General features: G+C 38.8%; 1 protein-coding gene across 6 annotated transcripts in view; it reads right to left on the bottom strand.

The window, feature by feature from the left end:
• LOC131430485 (ras-specific guanine nucleotide-releasing factor 2-like) overlaps positions 1 to 18,350 on the bottom strand; it is a 499,968-nt gene that overhangs the window by 329,186 nt on the left and 152,432 nt on the right. For all 6 annotated transcript variants that reach the window (XM_058595510.1, XM_058595512.1, XM_058595511.1 and 3 more), the window contains 3 exons: positions 17,927 to 18,256; positions 17,237 to 17,856; positions 6,806 to 6,936 (listed from right to left, as the gene is read on the bottom strand). In XM_058595510.1, coding sequence (XP_058451493.1) covers positions 6,806 to 6,936; positions 17,237 to 17,856; positions 17,927 to 18,256 — 1,081 coding nt within the window. The remainder of the gene's footprint in view (positions 1 to 6,805; positions 6,937 to 17,236; positions 17,857 to 17,926; positions 18,257 to 18,350) is intronic.

Here is an 18,350-nt window from a genome sequence, read left to right on the forward strand (position 1 = left end):
CCTAGTTTAAATGAGACAAAATTTAGCGTACTAGGATCTTTTCCGCGTGGCACCAATTTGACAGTAGTAATATCTGCCATTCCCAGTCGTTCAAAAGCGAGCATAGCTACGCTACTATCAGGAACTTCCGGAGAGATTCCTGATAAATACAGCCAGAATTTATTTTCCTCTTTATTTTCAGAGATTACTGAAACTGAAGAAGCCGCGAAGCAATTTAGACGGTCTATTGTTATCATCATCTCTGTCTCTTTTCCTTTTGGCAGAGTTGAATGAAAATTTTTTGGTACGGAAAGTGGATTTTTTGGAACAGTATCAATAAGAGTTAAAAAAAATCGTTCGAATCTCCATTTTCAGTTCTCTAAGACGTGAATCTTTTAGATCGTCAATAATTTGTTGGTTTGCCGCTTCTACCAATATTAACGCATTGCGAAAACGCTCCCTTTTCCGAAATATTTTTTCACGTATTACACATCCAACACACATTCGATTTATTCACGACTAAAGGAAAATAAACTTTGTCTGCCCATGAACGCGAGTGTATTTAAGGTTATCGTCCAGGTACCATGCGCGCGAGTGGTTTTAGGAAATTTTCGATAGAAATTTTGAATAATTTACCAAAACCAAAAACATACAGACCTTTGAAAAGCTTTTATCTATGTGTAGGGCAAAAATGGCTGAAAAATTCGGAGGACTTTCCGAGTCTTACCAAAAATAGCTCTGAAAAATGAATGTTTTTGTGATCTTTCACAATTATCTGGTAAAATAAGTCGATAATATAATTTTTGGTTCAAATAAACCTTATGATGGCTACAAAGATTACATTCGGACATATTTTTGAAAAAACTTTTCACACTTTTCATAGAAAATCAACGAATTTCAAAAATTTCAACGAAATCGGTTACATGAAATTCGTTGATTTTCCATGAAAAGGGTGAAAAGGTTTTCCAAAAATGTGTCCGAATGGGATCCTTGTAGCCAGCATAAGGTTTATTTGAAAGAAAAAAATTTATACCATCGAATTATTTTTTCAAATAATGGTGAAAGATCACAAAAAAACTAGTTTTTTTCTGAGCTATTTTTGATAAGACTCGGAAACTTCCCCGAATTTTTCAGCCCTTTTTGCCCTACAGATAGATAAAAGCTTTTCAAAGGTCTGTATGTTTTTGGTTTTGGCAAATTATTCAAAATTTCCATCGAAAATTTCCTAAAACCACCCGCGCGCATGGTACCTAGACGATGGCCTTTTAAGTCTCATCATAACTACGAAACAACTAAATGAATCGCCTCCAAGTTTGGCACGTGTACTAAAGGTGGGAATCGATATTTTTTGAAAAGCACATATACTTTCTACACAACTCAGAGTACTCATGGAGGAGATCTGTAGTAAGCTCACCGACAAAAAGGAACTAATCAAAATAGATTATAAGGTTATTTTGAGGGTGAGGGAGTGTAGCAAGTACTTCAAATATGGAAAGTGTACGGTTAAATTGATCACGTTTTACGAAAAATTGATACTTCTTATCGAGTATAGCATATTTGTAGAAACTAAATGAAGTTCACAAAAATATTCACAAGAGGTAGGGGGAATAAGTATTCTCAACATTGATCTGAATTGACGAAATCATACAATCAATGTGATTTTTATTCATGTAATTTGAGAAAACGGTCGACTCGGTGATGAAAATAAGTTTACAACAACATTTGTATTAAGTGAATTGTGAAAGTGCGTTGGTACGAAAGTTATAATTGTTGGTAAGATTTTGAATCTAACAATAATATTTTAAATTCCTTGAATTTACAGCTCTGTGCTGGTACCGTGTTCAACAATTTATTAGCCCTTGTTCTGCAACAATTCAAAGTTTGATTCTTGCGGGTCACCATACAATGCATCGGATTCATTACGGATCCTGTTGGGAATCAATATCGAATTGTGGTTATTATTATAGCTTTACTTGCATAATGAGAGCACTTGAGGTTTACAATTCATTCGATAATTCATCCATAATACTTTCCAGCGGTAGTCAAAACCGACATTTAACTTGAGCACACGTTCGTGTATAAACGTATGAGTATGTGTTTGAACACAAATTGAGAGCTCGACATGATAACAGAACATGGACTGTGGTGTTCATCTGGGAAGACTGATCACCAGTTATGGGTTTTACCCGGTTGAAGCAGTTCATAATAAATAACAGCTGACGTACAGCACGGGTAGCATTCAGTTCTCCAGTTCTCCATTGTCAGTTGATCCCTTAAAATAAAATATCTTTTACAATTGAACAAAAGAGCGGCCTTCAAACCAGGTTCATGTAAACATTCGAATTGGTTCAAAAGAGTGTGGATAACAAGTAAACCAGTCATGATAACTGAAATATCAATTACGAAATAAACATAAATGGATTATTCCCTCTTTCAGTTTTCATTTTTAATACTTCGAAACACATCTCAATATATTTCAAACAGTCGAAACTTATCGATTCAAACTTGCTGGCGATAATCGAAAATGAGAACCGCCACCCTCTATTTTTAGTTCTGACCGGAGAGAATTTTGTTTAGCATCAACTCGACGCCTATTCATTCCAGCTTGCTCACTACCAACAGTGAAGACTATGAAGCGGGTAGACTACTTGGCACATGAAACTAAGCAAGCTAAACTTCAAGTAACTAGGTACGGTTATTCAATTGAAGATGAATTCTGGGAGCTTCATTTGAGTATGGCAACAAAAGTCAAATGGATATGCTGACAGTCATTTTATCTAATGATATTCCATTGAAATTAAGTTTTACCGCACTGCTTTCAAGTCCAAATTTCTATGTTTGTGCCGCACAAAACCCTTTCAGCAGAATTGCTCAGCGAGAGCATGTTCTCCCTCTTCATGTTAAAGTAATAAAGTTAGTTAGTTAGTTTTCTTTATTAAAGAGACTTTCAGCCGGTGAAAAGTAATAAAGTGACATAAACGATTTTTCTGCACTAACTTCGACATGTTTGATACCGCACAACAAATGTTACAAACGCAATAACTATTTTGTAAATGCGACAAATTTATATATATATATATATATATATATATATATATATATATATATATATATATATATATATATATATATATATATATATATATATATATATATATATATATATAGTTTTTGAGCTAAAAAAAATCTCAAAAAACTCTTAAATTTCATGTCTAAATATCTCAAAGATTGTTGTTAATACCACGTTAATTACGCAAACATTGTTTAAATAGTGAAAAAAAAATTTCAAACACGAAACTAGAACACGAAACTAGAACACGAAAATAGACTCTGTTGCACGGTTACTAGCTTCAGCCTATGATAATCCATGAACGGAGACACATCAAGTGCGTAGGCCTCCATCTACGTCAAGGTAACGTAACTATACCCAAAATTTCTCAACAGGTGCTTCAGTCAATGGCAAATATGGGGTTCCGTTTTTCAAGTCTAAACTCGGAAAAAGCAACAACCAGTTCTTCTGTGAGAATATTTTCTGTTGGATATTTGCAGTGAGAGTTTCGCTTCGAACAAAAGCGATTGCGTCATCCAACTGCTGGTCGTTTATGTTGAAAAAAAAACGAAAAGTGGACAACGATCAAAGTCAACCGTTCTAATAGCTTCAAATGTAATCTAAACAACCATTAAGATTAATTGTTTGCAATCAATGACGAAGCACAAGGTACAGAGAACGGTACAGGAATCAATTTGGGTGTACCCTCAGCCGACAACAGATTCCCAGCCCATGATCTGTCAGAGGTAAGTGAGGAGATCGGCAAGCTGAGGAAGAACAAAGCCGCGGGCAATGACCAGTTGCCAGGCGAGCTGCTCAAACATGGAGGAGAGACACTGGCTAGAGCGCTGCACAGGATGATTTCTAAGATTTGGGAGGAGGATATTCTACCGCAGGAATGGATTGATGGAGTGGTATGTCCCGTCTACAAAAAGGGCGATAAGCTGGATTGTTGCAATAACCGCGCAATCACATTGCTGAACGCCGCCTACAAGGTACTCTCCCAACTCCTTTGCCGTCGTCTATCACCAATAGCTAAGGAATTCGTAGGGCCATACCAAGCGGGATTTACTGGAGCCCGCGCCACTACGGATCACATATTCGCGATAAGACAAGTACTCCAGAAGTGTCGTGAATACAACGTACCCACGCATCACCTATTTATTGTCTTCAAAGCGGCATACGACACAATCGATCGAGAACAGCTATGGCAGATCATGCACGAATACGGTTTCCCGGATAAACTGACGCGATTGGTCAAAGCAACAATGGATAGAGTGATGTGCTACGTCCGAGTATCAGGGACGCTCTCAAGTCCCTTCGAATCTCGGAGAGGGCTACGGCAAGGTGATGGACTTTCTTGTATCTTGTTCAATATTGCCTTGGAAGGTGTGATTCGAGGATCGACACGAGTGGCACGATCTTCCGAAAGTCCGAAAAATTTTTTGCTTCGCTGACGATATTGATATTGTGACACGTAACCTTGAGAAGATGACGGAAACCTACATCGGACTGAAAGCTGAAGCTAGGCGTATCGGCCATAAATGCGTCAAAAACAAAATACATGAGAGGAAGGCTCTAGAGAAGAAACACTACGCCTCCCACCACGAATATTGATAGACGGTGACGATATCGAGGTGGTTGACGAGTTCGTGTATTTGGGCTCACTGGTGACCGCTGACCATCTACAAAACGCTCATTAGACCGGTTGTTCTCTATGGCCACGAGACCTGGACTATGCTGGCAGAGGACCAACGCGCTCTCAGTGTTTTCGAAAGAAAGGTACTGAGGACCATCTATGGCGGAGTGCAGATGGAAGACGGAATGTGGAGAAGGCGTTTGAATCACGAATTGCAACAGCTGCTAGGAGAACCACCTATCGTACGGACAGCTAAAATCGGACGTCTACGATGGGCTGGGCATGTCATAAGGATGTCGGACGACAACCCAGTGAAAATGGTTCTTGAATCTAATCCGACTGGTACAAGAAGAAGAGGAGCGCAGCGATTAAGGTGGATCGATCAAGTGGAGGGTGATCTCAGAAGCGTCCGTGCCTTGAGTGGCTGGCGACGAGCAGCCATGGACCGAGTTATGTGGAGACGTATGCTTGATACAGCAAAGGACATCCCAGGCTGTTAGGTAAGGTAAGGTAAGTAAATCAAAGGTAAAAATCATCAGTTTAGTGCAAATTTAGAATAAATCAATCAACTCTGAGCACTTTTCGCGGTACGAAATTTCCACCAAACGAGCGTAAATAAAACTAGCATTTAGCTGAATCGCAGTCGAGAAAAATGCTCCGAACAGTGTTTAATATCGTGGAGAATGTCACAATTTGGCCCTTCTGAATGCCAGAAATGAATCTGATAGTTTCTTTCACTCAAATATTAAGATCTAAGAAATAATCAAATATATAAGTGATTGTACGACTTGTGTTACGATTATATTTTCGTAATTATTTCTTCTAGGTCAACGCTCAAACTTACAAACGACTTGGAATGGTGCCCTACTTCGTGGAATGCAAACCAAATAGTATTTTTCAGGACTCCAAAGCCACTAATGGTCCTTTTCAGGACCCCAAAAGTAACGTAAAGAACTTATTTGGAAAACAAACGCAACCTTTTTCGAAACCAAATGGTCCTTTTCAGCACTACAACATCTTAAACGGTCAGACGGTATCAAATCAATTAATGCAGTCCTACGACAATCTCACGGTTATATCTCTGGAATCACCTACTCTAAGTTTTTTTTTTAATTCTTGATGAAGCATTCAACTTTTTTTAGAACTTATTTTTCAGAGTACGAAGAGTACTTCTCTACAACCATTTTTTATGTCATATTTTTATGCAATTAAAAATGTTCTACGATAGAATTTTATCAGTCTGTTTTCTCGTTCTGTATGTCTAATATGAGCGTAGAACTTCTTGTTCCCAACTTCAAACTCTATCTTATTAGGAAAACCTTCATTATTCAGTAGAGAAAACAATCTTGCTTTAGGTAGAATAAACAAAGCACTATTTCAAGCAGCCTCAATGTGTGCAGCAAAATTAACTTGACCGAAGGAAAATTGAAAATTTTCCTCACCACCGCAAGACTTTCCCCGCATCGACCATCGTGGAATGTGCTTAATAGTAGTAGGTATAGTAGAAAGCAGCAAGCATCATCACCACCGAGGGAAATCAATGCCTACGATCGAAAAGGATACGGATAGCACCCATAAATCACCGCTCCAACAAGCATCGCAATCATTCGGTATGGAACCCTCACGTTCGACGATGACAACTCCAGAGACCCAACGATGTCGTTAGCCATTAGGGGTTCTACATAGTCGGTACAGTTGTACGAGAAATCAGAATGGAACGATGCGTTTGATTTATGGGCTACGACAATAATTTTATGGCCCTTCAAGAATCAAAATCCAAAGACGCTATCCGGATCTGCACAGAAGCGTCACATTAGGAGGAGTCTTTCAGTTCACTTCTTTACACGCACACACACACTCAACCCTCACTCCCGCACGTTCTCGAGATCCTCAAGAGGTGAATCTCGCCTGTGAAAGCATGCAATATCGCTTAGTTTATACAAAGAGTACGAACGTCAAGAATCAATTGTGCAAATAAATGTGATAACGAATCGAATTTGCTAGGTTTTATCAGCCGTTCAAGCCAAATAATGACACGAAGCAACAGTTTACAACAAAAAAAAATGTAGAAATAAAAACAGCATGCAATACCGAACAAAAATTGGGCATTCCTTGCACAGGACCACCATTCCACCTACCTCGACGAGTCTCGTTCGCGCTGGGGCGTACCGAAGAAGCTTTTCCGCTGGCGATCTGGCGTTTTCGGAGCGGAGAACTTCCGCGTGGTCAGTCGTGGACTGCTGATCGGTGGCTGTTGCCGGTCGCTGCCCTACAGGAGTTGGCCACGTTGTTGATGTTGATGTTGATGTTGCGTCCCGTCGTCCAGTTTTATTGCGGAGACAAACAAACGAACGGTACAGGGAAAGAAAGATTAAATCACAAATCAAACTGAGTGATAAATTTAGATTTAGCACCGCACGACGGGTTGTCTGTGTGTGTATGGCGACGGGATGATGAAAAGGAGGAGGAGAAGGAGGACTGCTGTTATCCATCAGCAGCGGGCGAAATGTTACGGACTTGGAAAGATAGATACGATTGAATGCGACAGGCTCCATGCCCCATCAATCATTCCTTAGGGCTCGACTCGGATAGACGGATGCACATTCTGAGATCCAACGGAGCAGTTTATGGTTATTAGTTGGAACATTCGAACAATGTTTGCCGTTTCAATCATTGAACCCGGGAATTACCTTCCGATGCGATACGTCGATTTTGAATTTGGGAGCACGAATTGGACCATCAAATTTAGATCAAAATAACTTTGAAAAATGAATTTTCAATTTTTTCAGTCCACATTGTTAAATATTCCTCGAGGAATAATATATCAGCATATACTAACTGCAAACGCTTTTTGTCTTACTGCTTTGACAGCTCATTATCTCGGTTCCAGATGATTTTTCAAAAATTTCAACTCTTTACCAACTATATTAACGTAGCGATAGTAGTTCTCCAGACTTTAATTATTTATAAATTTTATATCCACCACGGGAAAAACATAAAATGACTAAGATGTTTCACACAGCATTGGACATACTTTCAAATTTTGGGATACATTTGTTCCAATAAAAAACTACGTGAAAATTCTGTTATTTTAATGAATAACGAATCGGCATAGAAACGCATTAAACTGCATTATTTTCGTGAATCTTACCGACAGCTATGCGTCTCCATTGAAATTATTTCAGTAGAAAACGCATGGTGCTTAGTTCTAGAAGCGTTCGATTGATGCAACTCAAATACAGGACTTGAAGATTCAAGCCGAAGTGATATGCTTCGAACGCAGCCGGTCCTACTCCGGGGCTCGATTTAGAGACTACCGAGTAGTACTCGGATTGGTCATCATTTTATGACCATGATGATGAAACAACGTTAGATGCGAGAATCGTATCCTTAATTCATATTCGAAGTTGAACAGTGAATATGTACCTATGTTGAAAATATGATTCATGCTTCAAGTAGGTTTCATCTCAAGTCCAATAAAAGAGGAAATATTGGGATCTTACGTAGCCCATAGAATTGAACGAGAATTATTTAGAACAGATTTTTCCAAGAATATTTGACGACTTCTAATATAGCGGCTGGGAGCAAAAAATAGTTGTGAATCTATTTGTATAAAGAAGGATGGAAGTTTGTATGTTTCTAAAGGAAAAACTCCGGAGCTACTTGACAGATTGTCAACAAACTTGGCACAGGCACTTCTTGCTCTTCAGAGACGGTCAAAGGGGTATTTTTATAGGGGAGGGAGCGTAGCAAGTGTCTCTATACCGATCGAAGCAGAATTGCTACCAAAATGAAATTCGAGGAGTAAGCAACGATCGAAACCGTCGGCCGTGCAAGAGATGTCATACGGATGACATCATGATGGCATTCTGTGATTGGCCCGTGAAAACATATTTCGATTCGAGCCAATTTTTCAATGGTATACAATTGAAATACTGAAACGACGTTGCATTACATGTTAAAGCATGTTGCATTACAAGTTTCCGAATCAACTGGTTATTAAATCATTTCAATCCATCAACAAATGGCAAAGTTATTATCGTTCAAAATTATGACAGAAAAAGGTTACGCGGTTATTTCTGAAACTTTTAATTGACACCCGGCCCCGTGTAGTGAAAAGTAAGGTATTTTTAATGTCAAAAAATTGTTCAAGACTTTCTGGATTAAACACAGGGTTATTTCAAGTATGAGGTATTTTGGAAGTACGATTGTAGGTTATAAAAACGGGTCTAATCACTATTATCTTTCATTTATCTTGATTTCATCTTGTATCAATTCCAATGACGATATTAAGGCAATTGAAGAATTCAGAGAAATTACCGTCCCGGGTTGGCGGTTCAATGCACTGGTCTTACAAACCAGTTGTCGTATGTTCGAGTCCCGACCTGGAAGGATTTGTAGTGTCAGTAACATCGTAGCACCAGCCATGCAATGGTTCTTTACACTCTGAATCGGCTGCGAAGTCTGTTGAAACAGAAGGTCAAATTCCACTACAGGAATGTAATACCAAGGCATTGCTTTTGAAATTATCTTTTCGGAGAAATAGTTTTCGGCGAAATGTCACAATAAAATACAATGACTTTCCATAAGTATGGCGTTGAAACGTTGTGCTTCGTGCTTGGATGATATAAACACATTTCTCCATGAGAAATGTTTTAACCACTCTAAATTATCCCCCGGTGAATGACCGATAGGTTAAAACCGGGCTGAAATAAACAACTAACCAACACTCTAAACTATAGAATGACGAATGGTTACAAAAATTTTACTTACAATTATTGAGAACTCGCCAAATATTTATTGTATTCCATTAGTTTGATATTTGAATTGATTATAAAACGTTTGGTAATAACATTTTCGTCGATCTGTCAAAATCTACCTAGCCGTTCAGTAAACGCTGTAAATTCTAAGGGATTCTTTGATAAATTTAATGTCCTTTCTGATTCTTTAATTGATCGAAAATTCAAAGAGTACTTTTTTTTACAAATGACGCCTCACTTTCTACAATTCAGGGCGAAAAATTATTACCAAATATACGTGAAATAAAGAGAATTGTAAATGAAACCCAGACACATACCCGGATAATGCCTCTGACATTAAAAACTTATCAACTGATCCTCACAAATTTCACGCTTTTTAACGTCCCGAGATTATTCACGATGCTTCTATTGATTTTCATTTTAGTTGCTTTTTGAAGCAATCGCTTCATGGAAAAACTTGAAAAATAATGTGCGATATTTCAGGGCTTTGTCAGGAAGGTTTGCATTTTTTTTAATTTGAATATGTATTTCTTGCATTTGACAGATCTAATTTGAAGAGAGCACAACTTAGATATGGTTACAAGGGTATTCGTGGGTGTAGTAGGATCCTTTAAAAGGAAGGGTGTAATGTTTCTAATGGCATAGTTCCGGAACTACTGCACGGATCGCTATCAAACTTGGCACAGGTACACAGGTACTTGATGTTCAGAGATAGTCATAAGAAGCACAAACTTAGGATAACCCCTAAATGACCATACCTGAATCGGCCAGTATTAGTCGAAAAAGGCGTTTTCATTCGGCACGTCAGAAAAGACATGGCACTTCGGTGCCAATTGAAAAAGTGTTTTGCAAATAGCATTAACTTTACGTCTGCCTAGCGGCTCAAAATGAACTGTTTAAGTTTGCTGTGCACTGACGAGTCTAAGACGAAACGTAAAGAAAAGTAAAAACCGTTATGTGTCCCAAGCACAAACTTAGGATAACCCCTAAATGAGTCATAAGGAGATTTTTAAGAAGGAAGGGTGCAGCAAGTGTCCTTTACAGAGAAAGGGGGTTCATGACTAAATTTATCTAATTTGACGTGAATTGATACTTTTTGAAGACCATACAAAGTTCTCGTAAACATCAAATAAGGGTGTTAAGGAAGTGGGTTTGATATAATGAGTGCCGCTTAACTCTAAAAAACGGTGGTTTAATGTGAAATTTATAGGATGATTATTTAAATGATCGAAAATAACTCCGGAGCAACTCAATTACCTAACTCGGCACAAGTAATTCTTGCTGTTCATAGGTTGCTATAAGGAATATTTTCAGGAGGGAGGATTGTAGTAAGTGTTTGCTAAAAGGGAGAATTCGAGGTAAAATGTTTCGAATTTTACGAAGTCGACATTTTTCAACAGGGACAGTTATTTATTATCAAGGATGGCTTTTTCGTATCAAAGAACGCTCACTGGCAACTCTTCACACGATTGAATCAGATCCATCAAAGAGAGACGGATATCATCGCAACAACAAAAACCCGGCATGGCTCATTTAACATAGAATCGACACCAGTGCGAGAGCGAATTTCTCTCGATGACATTTCTGAGAATCAAAGGTTAGCACGCTGCTGTGAGGATCCTCTCTGAAGTAACAAACGGTCGCTTATTCTCGTTTCGCGATCCGATTCTATACAGGCAGTAGACAATTGCGATAGAATCATTTTACTATTGCCGCTTATTCTAACTATGTGCATTAAACCTTTGTATAACTTGTGTCTACGAAAATGTATGTGAATGCTGCACACAAGGGTTTTGAAATATTGCAACCTAGTATGAGAATCATCAGGTCGAATCATCGATTCGATTTTCTGCGATAATTGTCAACTTGCGATTCTCTCTTGGTAGATTCCACGCATCACGAATCATTATCAGAATGTAATTTTTTTAAGGGCCGTGAAATACTCAGAGTATGAAGTGGAGCGAAGAAATGTAGAAAAATTCTTTCGCGGTTGAGAGACTCGAGTTCTTGTAACATCTTCTACCGGATTAAAAATGTTGTATACAACATAAATAGCAATATAACAGCATCTGTTAAATCTTCGGCAATCACCAGCACTGTTTATTACAACTATGAGATGATCGTAAGGATATTTGTAAGCGTGAAAAGATAACAAGTGTCTCTATTAAATAAACTCTCAGTCCAATTGATTGTATATATCGGAACAATTCTATAACAACTCAGTGTATTTTCACCGAACTTGGCACAGATACTTTTTGCTATTTAGAGGTTTTATTTTTATTTTATTTTTATGAGATCTGATATTCCTTGTACAGGTGAACAAAAGGGTGAAGTTTGTAGCAAGTGCCGGTCCCGGGTTGGCGGTTCAATGCATAGGGCGCTGGTCTTACAAACCAGTTGTCGTATGTTCGAGCCCCGACCTGGAAGGATTCGTAGTGTCAGTAGAATCGTAGCACCAGCCATGAAATGGTTCTGTACACTCTGAATTGGCTGCGAAGTCTGTTGAAACAGAAGGTCAAATTCCACTACTGGAATGTAATACCAAGGCTTTTTAAAGCAAGTGCCTCTAAAAAGGGGTGTTTTTCGATAAATTTAACTTATTTGTCGACAAACGAAGGAGCGACGGAGGTTAAAGGGGTCTTGAAAATAAATTTTCATCTCCCCCCATCGACATTTTTTGACGAGCACAGATACTTTCTACACCACTCAGAGGGTAGAGAGCTGTAGTAAGTTACCTAACAAAAGGGGAATTGAATGTAAAATTTATTCAGTGAGAAACGATTCTTGACTAATACAGATACTACTATCACATCAAAATAGATTATGGGGTTATTTTGAGGGAGGGGGAGTGTAACAATTGCCCCGAACTCAGAAGAATAAAGTAGAATTCATCGTATTTTGCGAAAAAATGGTACTTCTTGACCAGTACTGCACATTTCTAGCAACAAAGTGAGGGTCACAACAATATTCACAAGAGGGAGGGGGAAAAGTATTCTTAACAAAGGGAGGTAACATTGATCTGAATTGACGAAGAAATCATACAATCAATGTGCATTTTTTATGTAATTTGAGAAAACTGTCAATTCAATGCGATGAAAATCAGTTTACGACGGCAGAGAGTAACAAGTGTTTATAACCATGGAAGCCTAAGGTATTATAGGTTTTTGCATACAATGAAAACGATTTCCGGTTCTTTAATATTCCATGGAAACTACTACAATATGGATATTTTTGAAACGGGTATAAATAGTAGACTACGGAAAACAATGTTTGAGATATTTTAGAAATCAGAGATGGCGACTTCCGATTTATTGATATTCCTTGAAAACTCTTACAATATGGCTATTCTCGGTATCTCAACGAAGTTCAGGAATCCCACATGGGTCCAGAAGACCTTTCATTTGAATCTAAGTTTGGGTGAATCGGTCGAATCATCTCTGAGAAAAGTGAATGAGATCTCAGGAATTGGAGACCGGGAACCAGAATGGCCGAAATCAATTTGTTTGGCCGTCTGCCGATAATAACTATCGAATGGAAAAGTTTTGAGGTCAGTTTACCAGTTTTTTTTGGCTCCTTTAAATGATGGTATAAAATTTTTAACACATTATACCCTATATTTCCGGAACCGGAAGAAATTCACATCGGATCCAGATGAAATTCAAAGGTTTTATGACCATAAAATCATTCATTTCAATCTAGGTTTGTGAAAATCGTTCACGCCATCTCCGAGAAAAGTATTTTCATTTTTTGCATATTTTAACGCATAACTCCGTAACCGGAAGTCGGATCCAAACACAACTCAGGAATTCTATATGGGACCATAAAAACTTTAATTGGAATCTAAATTTATAAGTCGGTTCAGCCATCTCCGCGAAGAGCTGGTGCACTTATTTTCACATATTTTGAACATTTTACCCCATAACTCCGAAGCCGGAAGACGGATCCGAATAATATTCAGGAATTGTTTATGGGATCTTGAAACCTTTCCCTTGGATCTAAGTTTGTGTAAATTAGTTCGGCCATCTACGAGAAAAATTAGTGCAACCAAAAGTTACCAACACACATTTTGCGTACTTTACCAACTGAGTCGAATGGTATATTACACTCGGCCCTCGATTCAAAAATCGCTTTTCACAGTGATTAACCTCTCTACATGGGAAAGGCAAAAAATGACACGAATTCATCCATAGGGTTTTGTGCGGAAATATCGAGTTGAATACAACGAAATTGTTATTATAAGAAATCGATCATTTTTTGAGGTAATTACCGTTCATAAGTGCTAGGGTGCTTATGTGTTGCTTTGTTGTGTAATATCAAATAATAGATATTACTTCTGATTGTAGCAAAACTAAAAACCTTTTTTAATCCACCTAGTGGTGTAATGATGCCTTTCTCATATTACGTATATTTTCAAAAATATCACAAGAAGATTCTGTCATGATTTTTTTTTCAAACTTGAATAAAATCAAAAACTTTCTTTGGGTATAAACTACCATAACCTTTTCAATTTGTAAACGGTTATGTCAAGTTAATATAGATTCAAATGTGGCAACCCTGCAAGCTAATTCAACAAAGCGCACTGTGTGCTGTGGCGTTTTCTTCTTCCGTACCAGCACGTATCGGTGCGTATCGATATTTCCGAGAAAATTGAGTGTGCATTTGCTCATAGATTTCCACATTTTGATTTGTAAGTCCGGAATCGAAAGTCAGATCAGGATAAAATTCAATATTAAGCTATGAATTTTTCATTTGAATCTAAGTTTATGAAAAAAGGTCACACCATCTCTGAGAAAATCGGGTGACATTATGTATCACATACACACATACAGACATTTGCTCAGTTCGTCGAGCTGAGTCAAATGGTATATGACATATCAATAATCGTATGCATTAGTTGATTGATTGTGTGAATTTTACATTTTTTTGCGATTATGAAATTTATTCATTGTTAACCCAACATTTGTATTTCTTGCTACCGTTTATTTATCTATACTTTTGGGCATTCAGGAATTGGTGCTAAATTAAAGAACTAAATTTGAAACCTGGGACTGGTTTCGAATTCATTTTCGAAATGCAGGTTCAGATTCCAGATAAAAAATTCAGTTTATGAATTTATTTCTTGAATTCTGGAGCTAAACCCATTTGCAGAATCTAGATACCGAATTTAATTCTAGAACTGAATTCTGAACTTGAATTCTCAACCTTAATTAAGGAACTGAATTCAATTTCAAAATCTAGATCCATACTTCAATTCCAGCATGCAAGTTCTGAATTCTGAACCTTAATTCAGGAAGTTAATTATGAAACTGAATTCTGTCAGTCAATTCTGAAACTGAATTCAGGGATTAAATGTTGATTGTGTGGCGTGGTTAAAGTCGCTAATAATCGACATTAGCAACAACAGTAAATTCCGCTTCATTCCCAAAATTTTGGTTCGAATTTTGTTCAAAAATTCTTAAGTTGAATTTCTGAATCAGAATTTTGGATACAAATTCCGAACTCAAACTGAGGCTCTAAACTCAGTTTCAAAATATAGTTTAAAAAGCTGTTTCAAAAATTTAAGTCCATAATCTAGAAAAAGGATTCAATCCAGAGTCTTAGGTTTAACTTTTGAACCTGTATTATGAAACTGAATTCTGAAACTAAGTTCTGCAAATAAATTCAGAATTAAGTTCAGTTCAGAATTCATGTGGACCAGAATCCAGGTTCGGAAACAAGTTCGGGCGCAGAAGATGGTTTTGGGGGTTTTAACCCCTCCCATGGAAGAGTTTTTAACATTAAGTTCCATGAACAATAAAGTGCTTATTATACAAAAGTGCAAATGAATTGACAATTCATACTTCGTTCTCAGAATTTGTTTTATAGTGTGGATGACGCACTTTTCTTTCAAATTTTCGAGCCTTCTCCACCTGTTCAACTCCACCCCATTTGAACACCCCCTCCCCTTGAACCCCCTCCTTGTATGAATCCTTCGCACGGGCCTGTTCAAAAATATAGTTTTTGAATCCAAAAACCAATCAAAATGACGCTTAATACCGCACAGATGGTCTGTTTTTGCTGCTGTTGGTGGAAGGTCCTCAAAACGACATCCAGTTTCATCTAACGCACAAAATGAAATGTTCGATTTTCAATCGTTTTCCTTTTATAAAGGGTGATTTTTTGCTGCTATCTTTTTGGCAACACTGTTTTTGATAGATCACGTGTGAGTTGTGCCTTGTGCCATTGTCAAACTTGTTCAGTTTGCTCTATAAATTATTGATGAATCGTCGTTTAGTCTATAATTAAACCATGAATGGGCACTGGGAAAGTTGGAGGAAGATCCACTTTTTTATTGAAAAATTTGTGTTCACCAATGAAGCTCAAAGTGCCTTACTCGCCCATAGTGCACACCTGCTGGTGGAAAAGTCCAAAACTCATGGATAGCAATGGCTGAACTGATTTTCACTGACTTGGGTTCAACGGAAAGTAAGTAGAGTCTAATAGAGTGTTGCGCTATTATATTTAGATTTGACTCCCGGTTCCGGAATTGCAGTGTAATGAGCGACAAAAATTTCAAATTGTTCCCAAATCTGCTCCAACATACACCGACTTCGGTTCCGGTTACGAAAAGACCGACAACGGAGGACGAGTTCTAATGTACGAAACTTATTTCGACACTCAAGTACGGTTTAACTGACTTTCAACAACAAGATTCAAATAGAAGACTTTACGATCTCATGAACTGAATTTTATTCGGATCCGACTTCCGGTCCCGAAATTTAAGAAAATTTAACCTATTCTTGGAAGTGGCAATGCATATAGAGTAGAACATTTTCAAGTTCCACTGTTTTGTTTCGCAAATCTGGTTAGTTCATGGCCACACAAACAGACCTCGGTTGTACCAGGTCAGATATTTATTTCCGGAAATAACAATCAAAAGCGTCAAAAAGAAGCTTTCCATTTTTGCGTAAATGGTTAGGAAAAAGGCATCATTACATCCTACGTGGTATAGAACATGTGGAGAAATATAAAAATGGCTCAAACATATCTGAAGTATATTTTTCATAGGTGATGATTTGAGCTCTGTCAATATTTTATACTTCTACCAAGCCCTGGGCATAATTTTTTTTTGTTCCAAATACTTGTATATCCAGTTACTCAATCGGAAGAAAATTTTCACGTCACAATGCCACCATTCTGGATGAACACGTCAAGCAATTAGGTGATTCCATGTGCAACAATTTTCCCATCGATGGAATCGTTGGCGTAGAGGTTTGAACAACAAACCACTATCTTATTAGATCAACACCGAGATCAGAGCTGGGACAAGTTTCATGGATGGTGTGTATCTTCGCCAGCGGCAGAAGTTTCGACGTGCAACTTGTAACTCTCCCCAGAATAGTGCAATGATTCACAATTAAAAAGTTTTCACCGCATGAAAGTAACCATACCGGAAAGAATTATTCTACCCTTACGATGTTATTTCGTGTATGGGAAACCACCTAACCTGTTCTTCGAACACGACTAGCAGCCAGTAATGCAAATTAGTTTGTCCCCATTTCCGCGTCCATCAGTTCCAAAACCGAAGGCAGGAAGGCAGGAAGCGGAACGACGAGCGGAGAGTCAAGTGTAATAGTGCGGAAGCATAAAACTATCAGTACAAGCAGTCGACATCAGTTGATAGCAATATAATGGGCCTGGGGACACCGAGGGCCCGAGAGTACATCAAATGCGTGTGACAAAACGGACGGGATCCTGTGCATATGCACAATGGACAATGGCACATGTACTGCATACTGCATACTGCATAGTTATAGTATTCGCATTTACCTTGCCATAGAAGCTACCATCGCCGTTTAACTGTAAGCTGTGACGATGCTGGCAGAGTGCGGCATGGGGGATGGCAATCGTGTGTCCGACACTTGGTCTACGGTCCATCGGAAGAAGATGTGGTGGCGAGATACTTTTGGCAGACGTTGTGGTAGTTGTTGTCGTTATCGTGACCGTTGTCGTGGTTGTAGTGCTCAGATAAGACTGAGTTATTATTTTCGGACTTTCGTGTCCATTTTGGCACACCGTTTGCTGTTCCCGGGCGTTCTGAAGTTGCTGTTGGACACTGGCCGGACCGTGACAGGGCGTTGTAGTTAACCTTGGTGGAGATTGAGGTATTTTAATCTGCTGTTGCTGCTGATGCTGTTGATTCTCTATCAGTTGTCGATGCTGCGTCATGTTGGTGGTATCCGTTGTGCAGATTGTTGGCGTCGATGGTTCCCTCCGTTGTTTCGGATTTACACGTTCCGGTAGTGGCGCAATGGGCGCTTTGCCGTATTTGAACGTTCCGTCCGTTGGCGTCTGGTCTTCGGATTTATCTTCCCCACCGGACCCGGTCGAACCGACCAACGTCACACTGCTCAGATTCGATGGCGACGATGGGCCACTCTTTGCTGCCTCTGTAAATACACAAAACAAACTCGTTACATGTTCTGCTCGTAAGCACCCACATCAATTGAATTTAATTACCGGCTATGGTATCGGAACTACTGGAACCGGCCATCGGTTTCGGTATCACCAGGTACGAATCATCCTGGGGCTGTGGGTGGATTTCCTGCTGGGACTTGCTTTGCATGTGGGTACTGTCGACTTTTGGTGAAGTTGGTTTCTCCTCTTGGGTGCTTTCTTGATGTTGAGTACCGTGAATAATGACCGGCCCTACCTGCTCCGGAATCCAGGACAGAGTTTCCTGCTCCGAACTTTGATGGCTGGCGTATCCTCGCCGAGAACCACGGAAACGAAGACCGGCTGAATCACCACTCATCGAGCGATCTCGGTCGGCACCCTCGGAACAGTAGCCTGGAATGTAGAAGGAGATTTTTACTTGAATTCTTTCACGCGTACGCGATATAGATATGGCGATAAATCCGATAATCCCAGAAAGTATGGACGC

Source organism: Malaya genurostris, chromosome 2 (assembly GCF_030247185.1).
Source record: "Malaya genurostris strain Urasoe2022 chromosome 2, Malgen_1.1, whole genome shotgun sequence".
NCBI lineage: Eukaryota > Metazoa > Arthropoda > Insecta > Diptera > Culicidae > Malaya > Malaya genurostris.